A 14612-nucleotide genomic window follows, 5' to 3' on the forward strand; every position below is an offset into this window, starting at 1 on the left:
TGGAGAGAGGGAGAGAAACATGCTAGTTATCTTCGTGAAACATTATTTGAAGAGGACTTGAAAACATGTCATAGTAAACATTTTGAAAGTTTTAAAATTTGATAGAAAACTATATCAGAACTAACATGAGGAGAAATAGAAAGCCCAAATACTTCTATAACTTTTAAAGAAATGGATCCAGAAATGAAAAAAAGTTTCATAGAAAACAGACTATGCTCAGTGGATCTACTGATTAGTTATACCAAATATTCCTGGAAAGACATTATTCCATTTTCGCGGAGATTCTTCTAGAGAACAGAAAAAGGATGTACACTCTCCAGCTCATGTGGATGGAGATAGCATGATATTGATGTTGAAATCTTATGAGGAAGACATGCAGAGTTAAAATTACAGTCCAGTGCCTCAGATTCTGTATCTCTCTCTCTCTCTCTCTCTCTCTCTCTCGCTCTCTCTGTCTGCCCCTCCCCCACTCACACATACTCTCTCTCAAAAATAAATAAACATGTAAAAAGTTAAAGGGGTGCCTGGGTGGCTTAGTTGGTTAAATATGCAACTTCAGCTCAGGTCGTGATCTCACGGTTCATGGGTTTGAGCCCTGCGCTGGTCTCTGTGCTGACAGCTCAGGGCCTGGAGCTGCTTCGGGTTCTGTGTCTCCCTGCACCTCTGCCCCTCCCCTGCTCCTACTGTCTCTCTTTCTCCCTCAAAATAAATAAACATTAAAAAATTTTTAAAAATTATAGGCCAGTATCTTATGAATATCAAGGCTAAAATTTGAACAAGATATTAGCCAACCAAGCTACATGACACATGGAGCAGGCAGTGCACCATCACAGGAGTCACACCCCAAGAACGTCTGGTCCTTTAACGTCAGAAACATTAAAACAGCAAGAGAGTGCATGATATTAGCAGATCGAAAGAGAAAAAGGTGTGGCTATCTCGATAGATGGCGAATAAAAATGTTTGATAAAAGTTAACATCATCTCGTAATATAAAATTATTAACTGACTAGAGATAAAGGGGTTCTTCCTTAATTTGGAAAATAGTACTATGCGAAGTACCAGCGAGCATCACCCCTAAAATGAGAGACTGGACTTTGTGACTGGAAACAAGGTAGGGAGGCTTTCTGTCCCACAACGGACAATGAGGAGGAAAAGAAGACAAGTGTATTCAATGGGGGTGTGTGTTGAAATTACAGGTAACAATTTCAGAAAATCCAAAAGATTAATGATTAGACTTTAATAAGAGACTTGTGAAAAAATAAAACTTAAAAACTATCAATATTCAGAACAGGCCACACACACGCGCACGCGCACATCCACTCTAGGCGGGTAGAGGTCTCCATGTAAAAGGTAGAACACTTAGCCCTTAGCAGGCAATGCAGGCTACTTACTGACCTAAATGTAACGAAAGACCTAATAATGTGTTAATCACAAGGGGCAAGGGGATATGTTTGTCTGTATTAAGAACTTTGATCAGAAGACACCACGAAGGAGGGAAAATGCAAGGCACACAGAGGGGGAAGATCTTAACAAGACATGGCATGATCAAGCGCTTCAGCATTTAAACAAATGAAGAGTTCCTGAAAATGAATACAAGAAAGACATAACGAAAGTGGTATTGAACATGGGCAGATCTTGAACGGTGACATCACAGAGCAAACACGAATGGCCAAGATCATCAGAGGATGTGCGTCACATTGTCAGTATTGGAACCACAGGGAGGTACAACTTCAGTCCCACCAAGTTGCCAACAGTTGATGACACGGGCTAGGCAAGAGTGTACCGCCCCCCCCCCCCCGACAGTCCTGTGGAATGACTCTTCATCACCTGGAAAGGCGGGGTGTGCCTGCATCATGACCCCTGACCCTTTCCTAGAGGAGCTTGTGCAGGGGGAGGTCTCCAGTGTCCCCGCCTGGAGTGACAACATGGGGCAGTGATAGAATGTGTAGACTGTGGTTACCCACTGCTGGGAAAGGCAGGGGCTTCTCCAAGCCTCACAGCTGGTGGAGAGCCTAGAGAAGGTTCTGACCGCCTATCTCCCCATTTGGGTTTCTCTTACCAAAGTTGCCTTCCTCACCTACAAGGTGACTCTGACTCCATGTTTCCCTCTCCGTCCCCAGAGCCCGCAGCCATGTTTGCCAAGGGGCAGCCAGCACGCAGTGAGGTGCAGGCCAAGGCGGGGGCCAGCGCCACGCTGAGCTGCGAGGTGGCCCAGGACAAGATGGAGGTGACGTGGTACAAGGACGGAAAGAAGCTGAGTGGCAGCTCCAGAGTGCGCGTGGAGGCCCAGGGCTGCAGCAGGAGGCTGGTGGTGCAGCAGGCGGGGCAGGCGGACGCCGGGGAGTACAGCTGCGAGGCGGGGGGCCAGAAGGTGACCTTCCGCCTGGACGTCACAGGTCAGTTCTGGGGATAATACTCTAGTCTTGATGGAAGGTGATGACGGGACCACCCACGATTATACCCAGACAATTTGTGTCCTTTTCTGTTAGACCTGATCTCTTCATGTCGACCATTTGTCCATATGCTTTTTTCATCTCCTATTTTCACATCAATTTGGGGTCAAGGGAGGCTTCATGGGAAAGGTGTGCATGGAAAGGAGAGGGGTCGTTTCTGTACCCTGCAATGGCATTTGGTGGAACAGTGCTCAGTCACATTGCTAGCACCTGCCCTGCCCTGTCTGCTGTTCTTTGATGTCTAGCTTCTCACTCCAGCTGGGGCTTGGGGTCTGAGGCCGACCAGGCGTCTCTCACCCTGAGATATGGCACATTTTCTCCTTTATATGCTCTGGCAACCACCCATGCCACCAGCCAGCTGCCCGACCAGTTCTTGTCAGCGGGAGGTGTTTCAATTCTCTCGAACCTGGATTGGGGGAGAGTCTGGCTGCGCAGTCATACTTGGAATTGAGATCTCAAGAGTGAACCTTAGATGATCACACTTGAGGTTCTGGAACACTCTCCCTTCCTTTTCACAGATAAAGGAGCTCATTGTTACCTGTGTGTGACCAAGTGTAGGTGTATGTTTTGTTACAGTGTCTTGCTGTGCAAAGGAAGGAAGCATGGATGGTTCGTAGATTAGGATTATTGTTTTAAAGCGAATCTCATTTTGCCTCTGTTTCGGGTTGGAGGCGCACTCTCAGTGTCAGACTTACCTTCCGGTTGCATTAGTAAAACTTAGAAATGGGAAGGAGACGGTGACTCCCGGCCCTCACCGTGCTCTGCCCCTGAGGTGTCCCAACAGTAGAGCCTGACTGGGAAAACAGTGTTTATTTTGGAGCATTTCCCTAACATTTTCTGGACTGGTACATAAAGTGTAAAAAAAATTCCCTTTGTTAAGAGAGTCCTGACACCAAGTAGGGGTAGGCTCCCACCCAACTTTGACTCCTGGTCGCCAGCACATCACAGTTGGGTATTTTATCAGCGTATAATGATTCATGGGAGTGGGTAGGAACCCCAAGTCCCACTTAGGTGTCTGGGAAAAGTTATTTTAAGAGAATATGGCAAAATATTTTATGGTGATAAATTTGAAAAGTTGTGATAGTTTAACGAATTCCTAGGAAACTATATAAGAATGGACACAAAAAATATAGAAATCTCAAATAGTTTTGACTTTTAAATAAATGGAACCAAGAATACAAAATCTTTGTAGTCAAGTAGTTCTCCGGTAAGGTATGTTCAACATTCTGTAAAACGCTTATTCTTTGCTTGAGCAAGTAATTGTTCTGGGGAACATAAAAACAAGATTCCATGACTCGTTTTAGGTAGTGTGAGAAATGAGTCCACTGACCTGATCAAAGGAGGGACGTGGGGACTAGGGAAGTGAGCCTTTAATCCATGTTCTCAAAGAGTGGGTGTCTGAGGCACAGGCACACTTGGAGTGCTCACAGCAGACAATTTATTTCCTGGCATACAGGTCCCTCCTCTGATTCCTCATTGGCTGAGTATTACAGAGGTTACACCCTTACGCAGACATCACCTATGCCCATGAAAGGCAAAACGTAGTCTGATTGGAACAAATGTACGTTCCCTGAGATGACACAGGGACTTTCAGTCCCTCCTGCATTGGTTCTTTTGTGCATGTTCATTGCAAAGCCCACCAAATGGAAGGGGAGGAAGAATCAGAAGTGAAGTGTCTAAGGCTCTGGGACTTCACAGGGGGTGGGTGGGTACGTATTTCCAATACATTGTAAACCTATTGTCAACTAGACAGCACAGATTTTATTTGGTATTTCTAAAAATGAATCATCTCCTTTACCTCTCACAATCCATTCTCTTCTTTTCTAAGTTGATTCCATTTTCATTTATATTTCCTTCATTTTTGAGGTCTCACTCAAACATGTTTAGCAGGTGTTGGCTCTCCTCCTCATAGTCAGGTTTATCTTTCAATAATAATAGATCCTTTTGGGCATAAGGCACAAACATTTGTTCACTTATAGCAATGGGTCTTCGGACTAGCCCCCTTCCACAGGGGATAATGCACCGCACTGCAGCCATCTGGACTCCAGCTGTGGTCACTAGAGAGTTTAGAATTGAAGCACCCATTCCTTTCCATTTACCAAACCTTTCTTCTAACCAGTTACTAGACGGGTCACTGATCCCTGAGTTTTATGCTAGCTTGTTGACCAGAGTTGGTAGTCCCTGCAAAGCCTTGGTGACGGTGCCATCTGGGGCAGTGCTGTCGGGGAGAAATGTATAACACTGGTCTCTTAATATCACACAGAAGAAAGACTCCTCTTCCTCTTCTAGCTGCATGGCTAAGGCTGTCTTATCCCCCCATGCCATTCTAGTGGTCGCATCTGACTTACTGGCTACTCCTTGGAGTGCAGCCCTAGTGAAATTGATAAACCTTTGCTGATTTCAGTAGACGTTATTAATCTAGTCCACTTTATTATCAATAGTAATGCACCAGTAGAGTGATTGCTGAAATTCAGCGACAATCTGATTCCTGGCTTTCAATTCACTGGAGACCCTCCTTGGGACTCCTATCGCATCAATGTACACATTGGAATCAAAATATCCCCGTAAGGTCCTCTGGTTTCAGTGGTGGATGTCACTGTCTTTATTGATTTCATGGAATGTCAACCAAGGTGAATGAAATGACCAATTGGACTAATGCACAAGTTCCACTGCAATTGGACAGCAACAGGTTAAGTAGGTTCCTCTTCCCACGGTACCCCAGACATCTGCTCATGGGATGTGCAAGTTAGAATAGTTGTGGATCTGTGGCGTTTAGGATGTGCATGCTAGTCAGCCAGCATGCCACAGGTTTGTTGAATTGTTCCCCCACGCTTGAGGGACAGGAAGAGCGATTCCTTGTCCCCGTGGAGGAAGACATTGGCAGTGCATGAAAAAGCAATGACAGTGTCCTGCAGGTCTCATTTCCCCACACATCCTTGACTGATAGAGAGCCATCATGCAACTCACTCCTGGAGGGTTTGTATCCCATCCAGAGGGAAATGGAACTATTTGCCCCTGTGGTGCAAGTGTAACAATCGCTTTTGTTAAGCACCTGCACAGAGAACTAAACACATTCCACCCAGGCATCAACATCTCCATATAAAGTCTAGGTCTCAAGTGTCAGGTCTTTGATTTCAACGTTGCTCATCTTCTTTGGGTCATTAGTGGGAGAACTTAAATGCCCTCTTGGACCTGTGGCTGGTTGAGGCGTACTATGGATGAGGTTATCAACAGGTGTAAGGGACAGTAGTCCCACTGGATTGGTTCTTGTAACATCTGCTCCTAATCCATATGTTCAAGGTGGCACCCTTGAGTCCCAATCTGCAGTGAGGGGGCTGTTCATGGTTAGAAGCATGGGGTCACACCTTCAGTTCTGGCAAATTTTCAGTGGAATACCCTTAGGCAGATGTATTTTAGCTGTTAAAGTGTCCATGGGTTTGGCCGTCCGTTCCTGAATCTGAGTAGTCCACCATGCCATGTCCCAACTCCAACAAGGTTTGAGGTCTACATGAGTGTAAAGGTCAAAGGTATCAATACAAAGCTATTTATCTGCCTGTGACAGCCACCTCTAGTTTGCTAAATTCCCACATGATAGGACCAGACAGGCATCAAATTTTACAGTTTGAGGGGATTCCTTCTAGTTACATTAATTGCCTAACAGGATAGTTTTGAGGCACTTCCTTTTGGAATTTTCCCATCCGCTGGAGGTGACTTACCCAAGCCACAGTATTCCCCAGATGCAGGGCCGGGCTCTGACCTTCATTGTACACTCTGGCCTTTCTCTCTTAAGGGTAACTCTAAGGGGTCCTTGGATGTCTTATATACCTCCCACTGTACCTTCACCATACTGTCTAGAGTCCCCATTACCAGCCCCTGACCCAAGTGTAGTGTGTCCATCCCCTTTCAGCAGTCCACACAGCAGTTTCCGTGCTCACAAGCACTTCATAGGGGCCTTTCCAGCTAGGTTGGAGGTTTTTCCTCTTTCCAAGATTTAACTAATACCTGATCTCCTAGTTGAAAGTGATGGGCTATGAATTCAAGTGGTGGGGTCTGTGCAAGGAGCGCTTCTGCACTAAGAGAAGATAGAGCAGAAGATGTGGCCAAGACATAGTCTCTGAGGAACTGATCTTTAGTTTTCAGGGTGGGTAAGACCAAGTCTGAAGCCCTACCTAGATAAGGTAGCCCATCAAGAAGCTCATGAGCAGACAACCCCAGGTCCCCGAGAGGGGCTGTCCTAATACGGAACAACACTATGGCGAGGTACACTGTCCATGACAACTTAGTTTCTAACATTCGCTTGACAATATGTCTCTTGAGAGCTTGACTCCTTGTTTCTACTTGGCCTGAGGATGGGGGATGCCATTGAGTGTGGAAATCCCACTTAATCTGCAATGCTCCCATTACCCTTTTAGCACCTGTGAGGTAAAATGGCAGCCATTATCTGAATCAATATGTTCTATTAGTCTAAATCTAGGATTATTTGTTCTAGTGCAATCTTGGCTATAGATGCAGCTGGGGCATTGGTGGGGAGATAGGCCTCTACCCATTCAGGAAGATGTTCTATCTACTACCACTACCAGATGCTAGAGTTTTCCCACCTTTGGCATTTCAGTCAAGACTATTTGGCTGCTCTAGAATGGCTCCTTAAACCTAGAGACAGGCCTCTTGAATTGGCTTTCTAATGGCCTTTAAGTTAATTCCCTGGCATGCATCACAACTCCTACAGACTTGCTTGGCAATAGTATAAATGCCTGTACAGCCCTAGACATTAGTAAGGCATCACCCAGGACTGCGGTCCACAGTGGTCTGCCGAGTGCAGCATGACCATGAACTCTCTCACAATGGGCTTATGAGCACTTCTCTTCCATCTGGAAGAAACCATCCTCCCTCCCCATCTGGAATTGCTCCTAGTTCCTTCATTTCCTTTATTTCTTCCTCAATGAACTGGGGTCTTAACGTGACCATGGGTACACTAGAGATGAAGCTCAGGAATCTGATTCTATATTTCAGGGTGGTTCTCTGGAAGTTTCATCTACAAGTGGATTCTCTACTCCTTCAAAGAATTTCCCTTCTGGTGACATGCTACATGTACTATAGCTATTTTGGTAGGAAGCAAGATACTTTCTAGAACCTCTTTTATCAGCTCACCATGAACCAATTTCTTCCCTCCACTGTTCATGGTACCTCTTTGATTCCAAATCTTTCCAAAGGTGTGAAGAACTCCAAAGGCATACTTGAATCTGTATAGACGGTCCTTTCCTTTCCTGTGAGCAGCTTTAAAGCCTGATTAGAGCAAACAGTTCAGAGGTTTGGTCTGGCCAACTGTTGGGCAATCTCCCTTTCTCATGTACTGTCACAATCTTCCCCATTGACAACAGCATACCCATTATGCCTTGTACCAGTGATCATTTGGGAAGATCCTTCTATGATAACCTTAAGCCCACATGCACTGGCACTTGACTCAAATCTGGTCTGACCTTAGTCTGATAGTCAATGATGTCCAAACAATTGTGGCTTAATTCCTCCAGGTCATTGGCTTTCCTGCACTCAGAAACCTGGCCAGTTAACATAGGCATCTGTAGTCAGGATTAAGTCACCTTTCTCCAAAACCGTGACCTCATATTTGAGAATTCAAGAATCATTTAGCCTATGCCCTGCCTTCTGACAAAAAGTAGCTCAGACATGGTGAGGAGTGTTGACAGGTTTCCCCCAAAGGTGAGCGTCCTGCTCTCTCCAGTAGCAGGGCAGTGGCTCCTACAGCCTGGACACGTTCTAACCAACCCCTAGACACAGCATCTAACAGCTTGGACATGCACACAACTGGTTGCCTTTTCCCTTCCCATTGTTGTGTAAGCACTACAGCAGTTTACCCCTGCCCACTGTCACAGATAAGTGGAAAGGCTTCTCCACAGATGGTGCCCAAACCAGGTCTGTGACTGCAACTTGCTTTAATCTCTCGTTCAAGGACTCGTCAGTGGGCTGTAGGCAGTCAGGGCAGCCTTAGTTTCCCACATCACCATGGCAAGCACATGAACCCCTTTCGTTTGTCCTTGGGCAGCCAGGAGTGTCTGAGGAACATCACACACAACCCACCGGGGGCGGGGAAGCTTATACTTTGCCCTCAGCTCGCTTCATGCTCCCCCATCACATGCACAGAGCTGTGGGTCGCTGTGGTGCCTGTCTCTTGCCCTCTCTTCAGCGTCACTTCTTCTGTCTCCAAAGATAAAAAGCCTTTAGCTCCACGTATCCCAGAGGCCAGGGGCCCTCTCATGGGAAGGCCACCTAACTGGGATGTCTTAACTCACAGGAGGACCTGGACCTGCAGGCCAAGGTGATCCTGGGACCTCTCACATTTGTTCACCCTCTCTCTTTGTTCTTTGGTGCAAGAAAGAAACCATGGTGATCTCATAGTTCGTGGGTTCGAGCCCCATGTCAAGTTCTGTGTTGACAGCTAGCTCAGAGCCTGGGGCCTGTCTTCAGATTCTGCATGTCCCTCTCTCTCTTTGACCCTCCCCTGCTCATACTGTCTTTCTCTCTCTCTCAAAAATAAAAATTGTTTTGAAAAATAAAGATTTAGGTAAGGAAAGATTTCTTCAACAGAACACAGATGTCCTAAATGCAATGGGACCATATAAACATATTTGTGTACAGTAAAACTAAATATTTCATGCATCAGAAGACTCCATGAGAAAGCGAAAAGTCACAGCATTTGGAAAACACCTATAAAATATATAGTTGTCATTCTCTAACATTTAAAAATGTAAGAGAAGAGAGAGAAGAATATACTATTGGTATATGAGCAAAGACTTGAACAGAGTCACCACAGAGGAGCAAATAGTAACTGTCAGCCCAGTAATATTGGGGAAGGTACTCAGCCTCACTGGTCTTCAGACAATGGTAAAGACAAACACGAAGAAGTCAAGGACTCCCACCAGAGAGCTGCTAGTCAACAACACTGAGGAAGGAGCACTGAGTCTCAGCTTTCTTCGAACCATAAGGAAGAGACCTGATGTCTTCTAGGAAGGTGGAGGAACACATCTCTCATGACCCCACAGGGTCAAGTGCATGGGGAAATTTCCCACAGTCCCCACTTGGAAAGGCCATGTAGAGAAGTGATAGAATGTATGGTCCCCATCTGGAAACACCAGGAAACAGGTACAGTGTGCAAATAAATTGTGTCAGCTGTTCCTGAGAAGGTGGTGGGCTTCTTGGCCACACACCTGATGCAGGGATTGTAGAGAGTTCCAGTCCCCTTGCCTCGCTGGTTAGATCATGTTTCCCAGATCTGCATTCTTGACCATAGGTGGTATCTTTGACCCGATGCATCCCTTTCTGTCCCCAGAGCCCACAGCCATGTTTGCCAAGGAGCAGGCAGCACACAGTGAGGTGCAGGCCAAGGCGGGGGCCAGCGCCACGCTGAGCTGCGAGGTGGCCCAGGCCCAGACGGAGGTGACGTGGTACAAGGACGGAAAGAAGCTGAGTGGCAGCTCCAGAGTGCGCGTGGAGGCCCAGGGCTGCAGCAGGAGGCTGGTGGTGCAGCAGGCGGGGAAGGTGGACGCCGGGAAGTACAGCTGCGAGGCAGGGGGCCAGAGGGTGACCTTCCGCCTGGACGTCACAGGTCAGTTCTTTGAGCCTACAAATTAGCCTTTTCATGGGTTGAGGGTGGAGCAGGTTTATCCTCAAGACAGACTCATGCTCTTTCAGTTAGACATTTCCTTTGACGTCACCCATTCCCCACCTGCATTTCACATCCCAGGTGGGGCCATGGGAGCGTGGCTGGAGGGAGCGCACAAGAGTGTACAAAAGGTCATTCTCGTACACCACAGGGTGTGTTTCCACGTAATAGTGCTGGGCACGTTTTTCCAGCACCTGCTCAGCACCCACTGGTGGACCCTGGAGTCCAGGAGTCTGGATCTCCCTGATGCATGGGGCTGAGGTTGACCAGATGTCTGTCCTCTGGAATCATTCTGAAGGCCACAAATGTCTTCCTCCAACACACAGGAGGGCTCCTGGGGGTGGAGATGTTTGATTTCACTGACCCAGGGTAATGGGAAATTTGGGGCACCCAATTATCCTTGGAATTTTCTTGAGTCTGTGCTTTGAGTGTCCACAGTTATAGATATTTTGAGAGATTCCCTATTTTCATAAGGATCGAGGAGTTCTCTCTGCACCTACATGTAGCCAAATCTATATCTGTCTTGAATTGCAATGTCTGTGCAGCTTACACAGAGAGCAATTACAAATCAATCAATTCCTAGGAAATTATATTGAAATGTGCACAAGAAAAGTTGGACGATTTATACAGTCCTAAAACTTAAAATAAATGGATGATCATAGATAACCTTCTCACAGAATAATGTCTAAGCCCAGTGGCTTACTGTCAAATTCTTCCAAATATTCTGCAAAGAAATTATTCCATGTTCGTAGCATTCTTATAGAGTATCGAAAGAGACGCAGTCCTCAATTCAATTTATGTAGGTAACATATCAATACCAAAACGTGACAAGGTAAGCATGAAGAATTGTCCCAGGCCACCTTGTTGATGGCAAGGTAATACCTCCAAGAAAATGTTACCCAACTGAATGATGAAATTTATCAAGAGGACAGTGCCCTAGGACAACAGTCATATTCCAGGAATGCAAGGGTGGTTTACAACAGAAACATTAGAAAATCAACACAAAGCTTGATATTAACAAAATAAAAGAAACAATGATGTGATTTCCCCAATAAATTAAGAGTACAAGCACCGGATAAAGTACAGCATCAGAAATTTGCAGAGAATATTTCATAATATTTGGCATCAATCCCTGCAAGAAAATTCTTCATAAGCTTTAAATAGAACATTCTGCCCTTAATATAATAAGGTATTGCAAAACTTAGCTGACCTCACACTTCACATGAAACTCGGAAAGCTTTGCCTACCAAGATCGGAGAGCCGAGTGCCCTCACTCTTATGCGACATGCACAGCACACCACGGAGGGAAACACAGTTAAAATATGAAAGTAGGAAAAGGGAAAAGTGAAACTAACAGAATATGGTCATCAATGTGGAAAATCCCAAACGGTTACTTTTTGGGTGGGAACGAGTGAGGAGAGATTGTGACATACAAAAATCAATATACAGGAAACATTTCTGTATCTAGGCATCAGACACCAGAAGCTGGAAAGTGACATATTAAAGGTATTACAATAGCATCAGAAAAATTACGTTACCAATTCCAGGTCTAAGAAGGATTTTGAAAGACTTGTGGGCATAAATAATTCAACTTTATTGGGAGAAACAAAAAGATCTAAATCATGGATGGAAGTTGATGAAAGACCCAGAGGTATTCAACCCTCATCAAAACCCAAATAGCAGCCCTTTTGAGAGTGAGCATATTGACAAGTGGATTGTAAAGCCAGAGAGAGGAAATCCATGTTTACAAAAAACAAAACAAAACAAAACGAACACCCAAAGAAATTCTCAAAGGAATGACATTAACTTTACCTGATATCAAGGCTTTTGATAAAACTACAGCAATTCAGACAATTGGGTCTCTAGGTAGGGACTGAGAAACTGCCCAGGAGAACAGAAAGTGAATCCGGAAACAGCTTTGTGTAAAACCCAAGTCCCTTCTCTATCTCTCTTTCCCCTCTTTGGTGCTAAGTGTGATGGTAGTGAAGGGTTGGTCTTCCACATCGGTTCTAATATTGTCAACCATATGGAAAACTGAAAAGAAGTTGGATATGTATGTTTTGCCATGCAAAAAACTCAGCTCCATGAGGGTTAGAAATGTGGTTCAAGCTCTTACCAACAATGTCAGTCATTAATGCCCTCAGGGTAATGAAAGCTTCCTAAAACAGAACAAAATGCACAAAACACAAAGGAGACTGTAATATATCTGCCTATAAAAAACCCTCTTTACTTAACATTTTTTTTTTCACAAGAAACAGTATGCAGGCAATTCACAAGGATGGGGAGGATATATAAACACGCATAACCACCACATCCTGACATTTGCTTATATAAAGAGATCCTAAGTGAATGGGGCAAAACACTTGGGCAATGACATCACAGAAGAGCAAATGTTAAGTCCCCAAAACTTCAGAAAGGGTACTGTACGTTTTAAGTCATCAAGCCTATGGAGGACCAGCCACAGGAAGGTGCAGACAGAGCAGTGAAAGAAGTATGCTCCCACCTGAAGAGCTAGGAAAGTGGTGGAGTAAATAAAGTGTGTTAGTTGTTCCTGAGAAGGTGGTGGGGCTTCTTGGCCACACACCTGGTACTGATTGGAGACAGTTCCAGTCCCCCTGCCTCCCTTCTTAGACCTTCTTTTCCAGATCGACATTCTTCACATAGATGGTATCTTTGGCCTCATGAATCCTTTCCTGTCCCCAGAGCCCTCGGCCATGTTTGCCAAGGAGCAGCCAGCACGCAGTGAGGTGCAGGCCAAGGCGGGGGCCAGCGCCACGCTGAGCTGCGAGGTGGCCCAGGACAAGACGGAGGTGACGTGGTACAAGGACGGAAAGAAGCTGAGTGGCAGCTCCAGAGTGCGCGTGGAGGCCCAGGGCTGCAGCAGGAGGCTGGTGGTGCAGCAGGCAGGGCAGGCGGACGCCGGGGAGTACAGCTGCGAGGCGGGGGGCCAGAAGGTGACCTTCCGCCTGGACGTCACAGGTGAGTTCTTTGAGACTACAAATTAGCCTTTTCTTGGGGTGAGGGTGGAGCAGGTTTATCCCCAAGACAGACTCATGCTCTTTCAGTTAGACTTTTCCCTTGACATCACCTATTCAGTCACTTACGTTTGCATATCTTAGGTGGGACCACAAGATCCTGGCTGGCAAGAGTGTACAAGAAGGAGACAGGTCATTCTCGTACACCACGGGTTGTGTTTGCAAATAATAGTGCTGGTCACATTTTCCCAGCACCTGCTCAAAACCCACTGGTGGACCTTGGAGTTCAGGATTCGGAGGCTCCCTAGTGCAATGGGCTGAGGTAGACCGGATATCCATTCTCTGGGGTTGTTCTGGGAGGTTGCAAATGTCTTCCTCCCAACACACATGAGGGTTCCTGGTGGTGGAGATATTTGATGTCACTGAACCAGGGGAGGGGAAATTTGGGCCACAGAGTCATAATGGGAGTTTTCTCAGGACTATGCTTTGAGTCACAGTTTTTGACATTTTGGGACACACTTTCCTCTTTTCAATGGGATATAGATGTTTACTCTGCACCTATATGTAGCCAAATTTGGAAACGTATTGAATTGCAATGTCTGTGTAGTTACAAAGAATGCAGACAATTCCAAATCTATCACTGCCTAAGGAATTATACTGGAACTCACACAAGAAAAACTGGACAATTTATATCGTCCTAAAACTTAAAAAAATGGATGATCATAAATAATCTTCTCATAGAATACTGTCTAAGCCCAGTGGCTCTACTGCCGAATTCTACCAAGTACTCTGCAAAGAAATTACCCCATGTTCATAGGATTCTTATGGAGGGTTGAAAAGAGATGCACTCAGCTCCTTTTTACGTAGGTAACATATCAATACCAAAACATGACAAGGTAAACATGAAGAATTTTCAAAGGTCACCTCTTGTTGATATCAGAATATATTATCCAACTGAATTCTGAAATTTATCAGGAGGATAATACACGGGGACAAGAATTATATTACAGGAATGCAAGGCTGGTTCAACACCAGAAACATTAGAAAATCAACACAAAGCTTAAGATTAACAAAATAAAAGACATGATGTGATTTCCCCCAATAAATTATGAGTACAAGCACTGGCTAAAATATAACAACAGGAATCTAGGGAGAATATTTCATATTCTTTTGACACAAAATTCTTCATGAATGGTAAATAGAAGGTTTTGTCCTTAATGTACTAAACTGGTGGAATTGAAAAAAAAAACCTGCTGATTTCATACTTCATGTGAAATTTTGAAAGCTTTGCCTTTGAGATGGTATCAAGATAGGGAAGCTGAGTGTCCTGACTGTTAGGCCACATTCACAGCACACCATGGAGGAAAATAAAATTAAGGGTATGAAAGTTAAAAAAGTGAAAACTGAAACTAATAGAAGATATGGTATCAATGTAGAAAATCTCAAACACTTACTTATTGGATAGAAAGGAGAGTGAGGAGAGAGTACAACATACAAAAATCAATATGCA

At 45.1% G+C, this 14612-nt stretch overlaps 1 protein-coding gene across 1 annotated transcript in view; it reads left to right on the forward strand.

Annotated features, from left to right (window-relative positions):
- The window catches only part of OBSCN (obscurin, cytoskeletal calmodulin and titin-interacting RhoGEF), a 147502-nt gene that overhangs the window by 31297 nt on the left and 101593 nt on the right, over nt 1-14612 (forward strand). The window contains 3 exon segments of the mRNA XM_029941729.1: nt 2120-2395; nt 9795-10070; nt 12831-13106. Coding sequence (XP_029797589.1) covers nt 2120-2395; nt 9795-10070; nt 12831-13106 — 828 coding nt within the window.

This window comes from Suricata suricatta, chromosome 6, assembly GCF_006229205.1.
Source record: "Suricata suricatta isolate VVHF042 chromosome 6, meerkat_22Aug2017_6uvM2_HiC, whole genome shotgun sequence".
Classification (NCBI taxonomy): Eukaryota; Metazoa; Chordata; class Mammalia; order Carnivora; family Herpestidae; genus Suricata; species Suricata suricatta.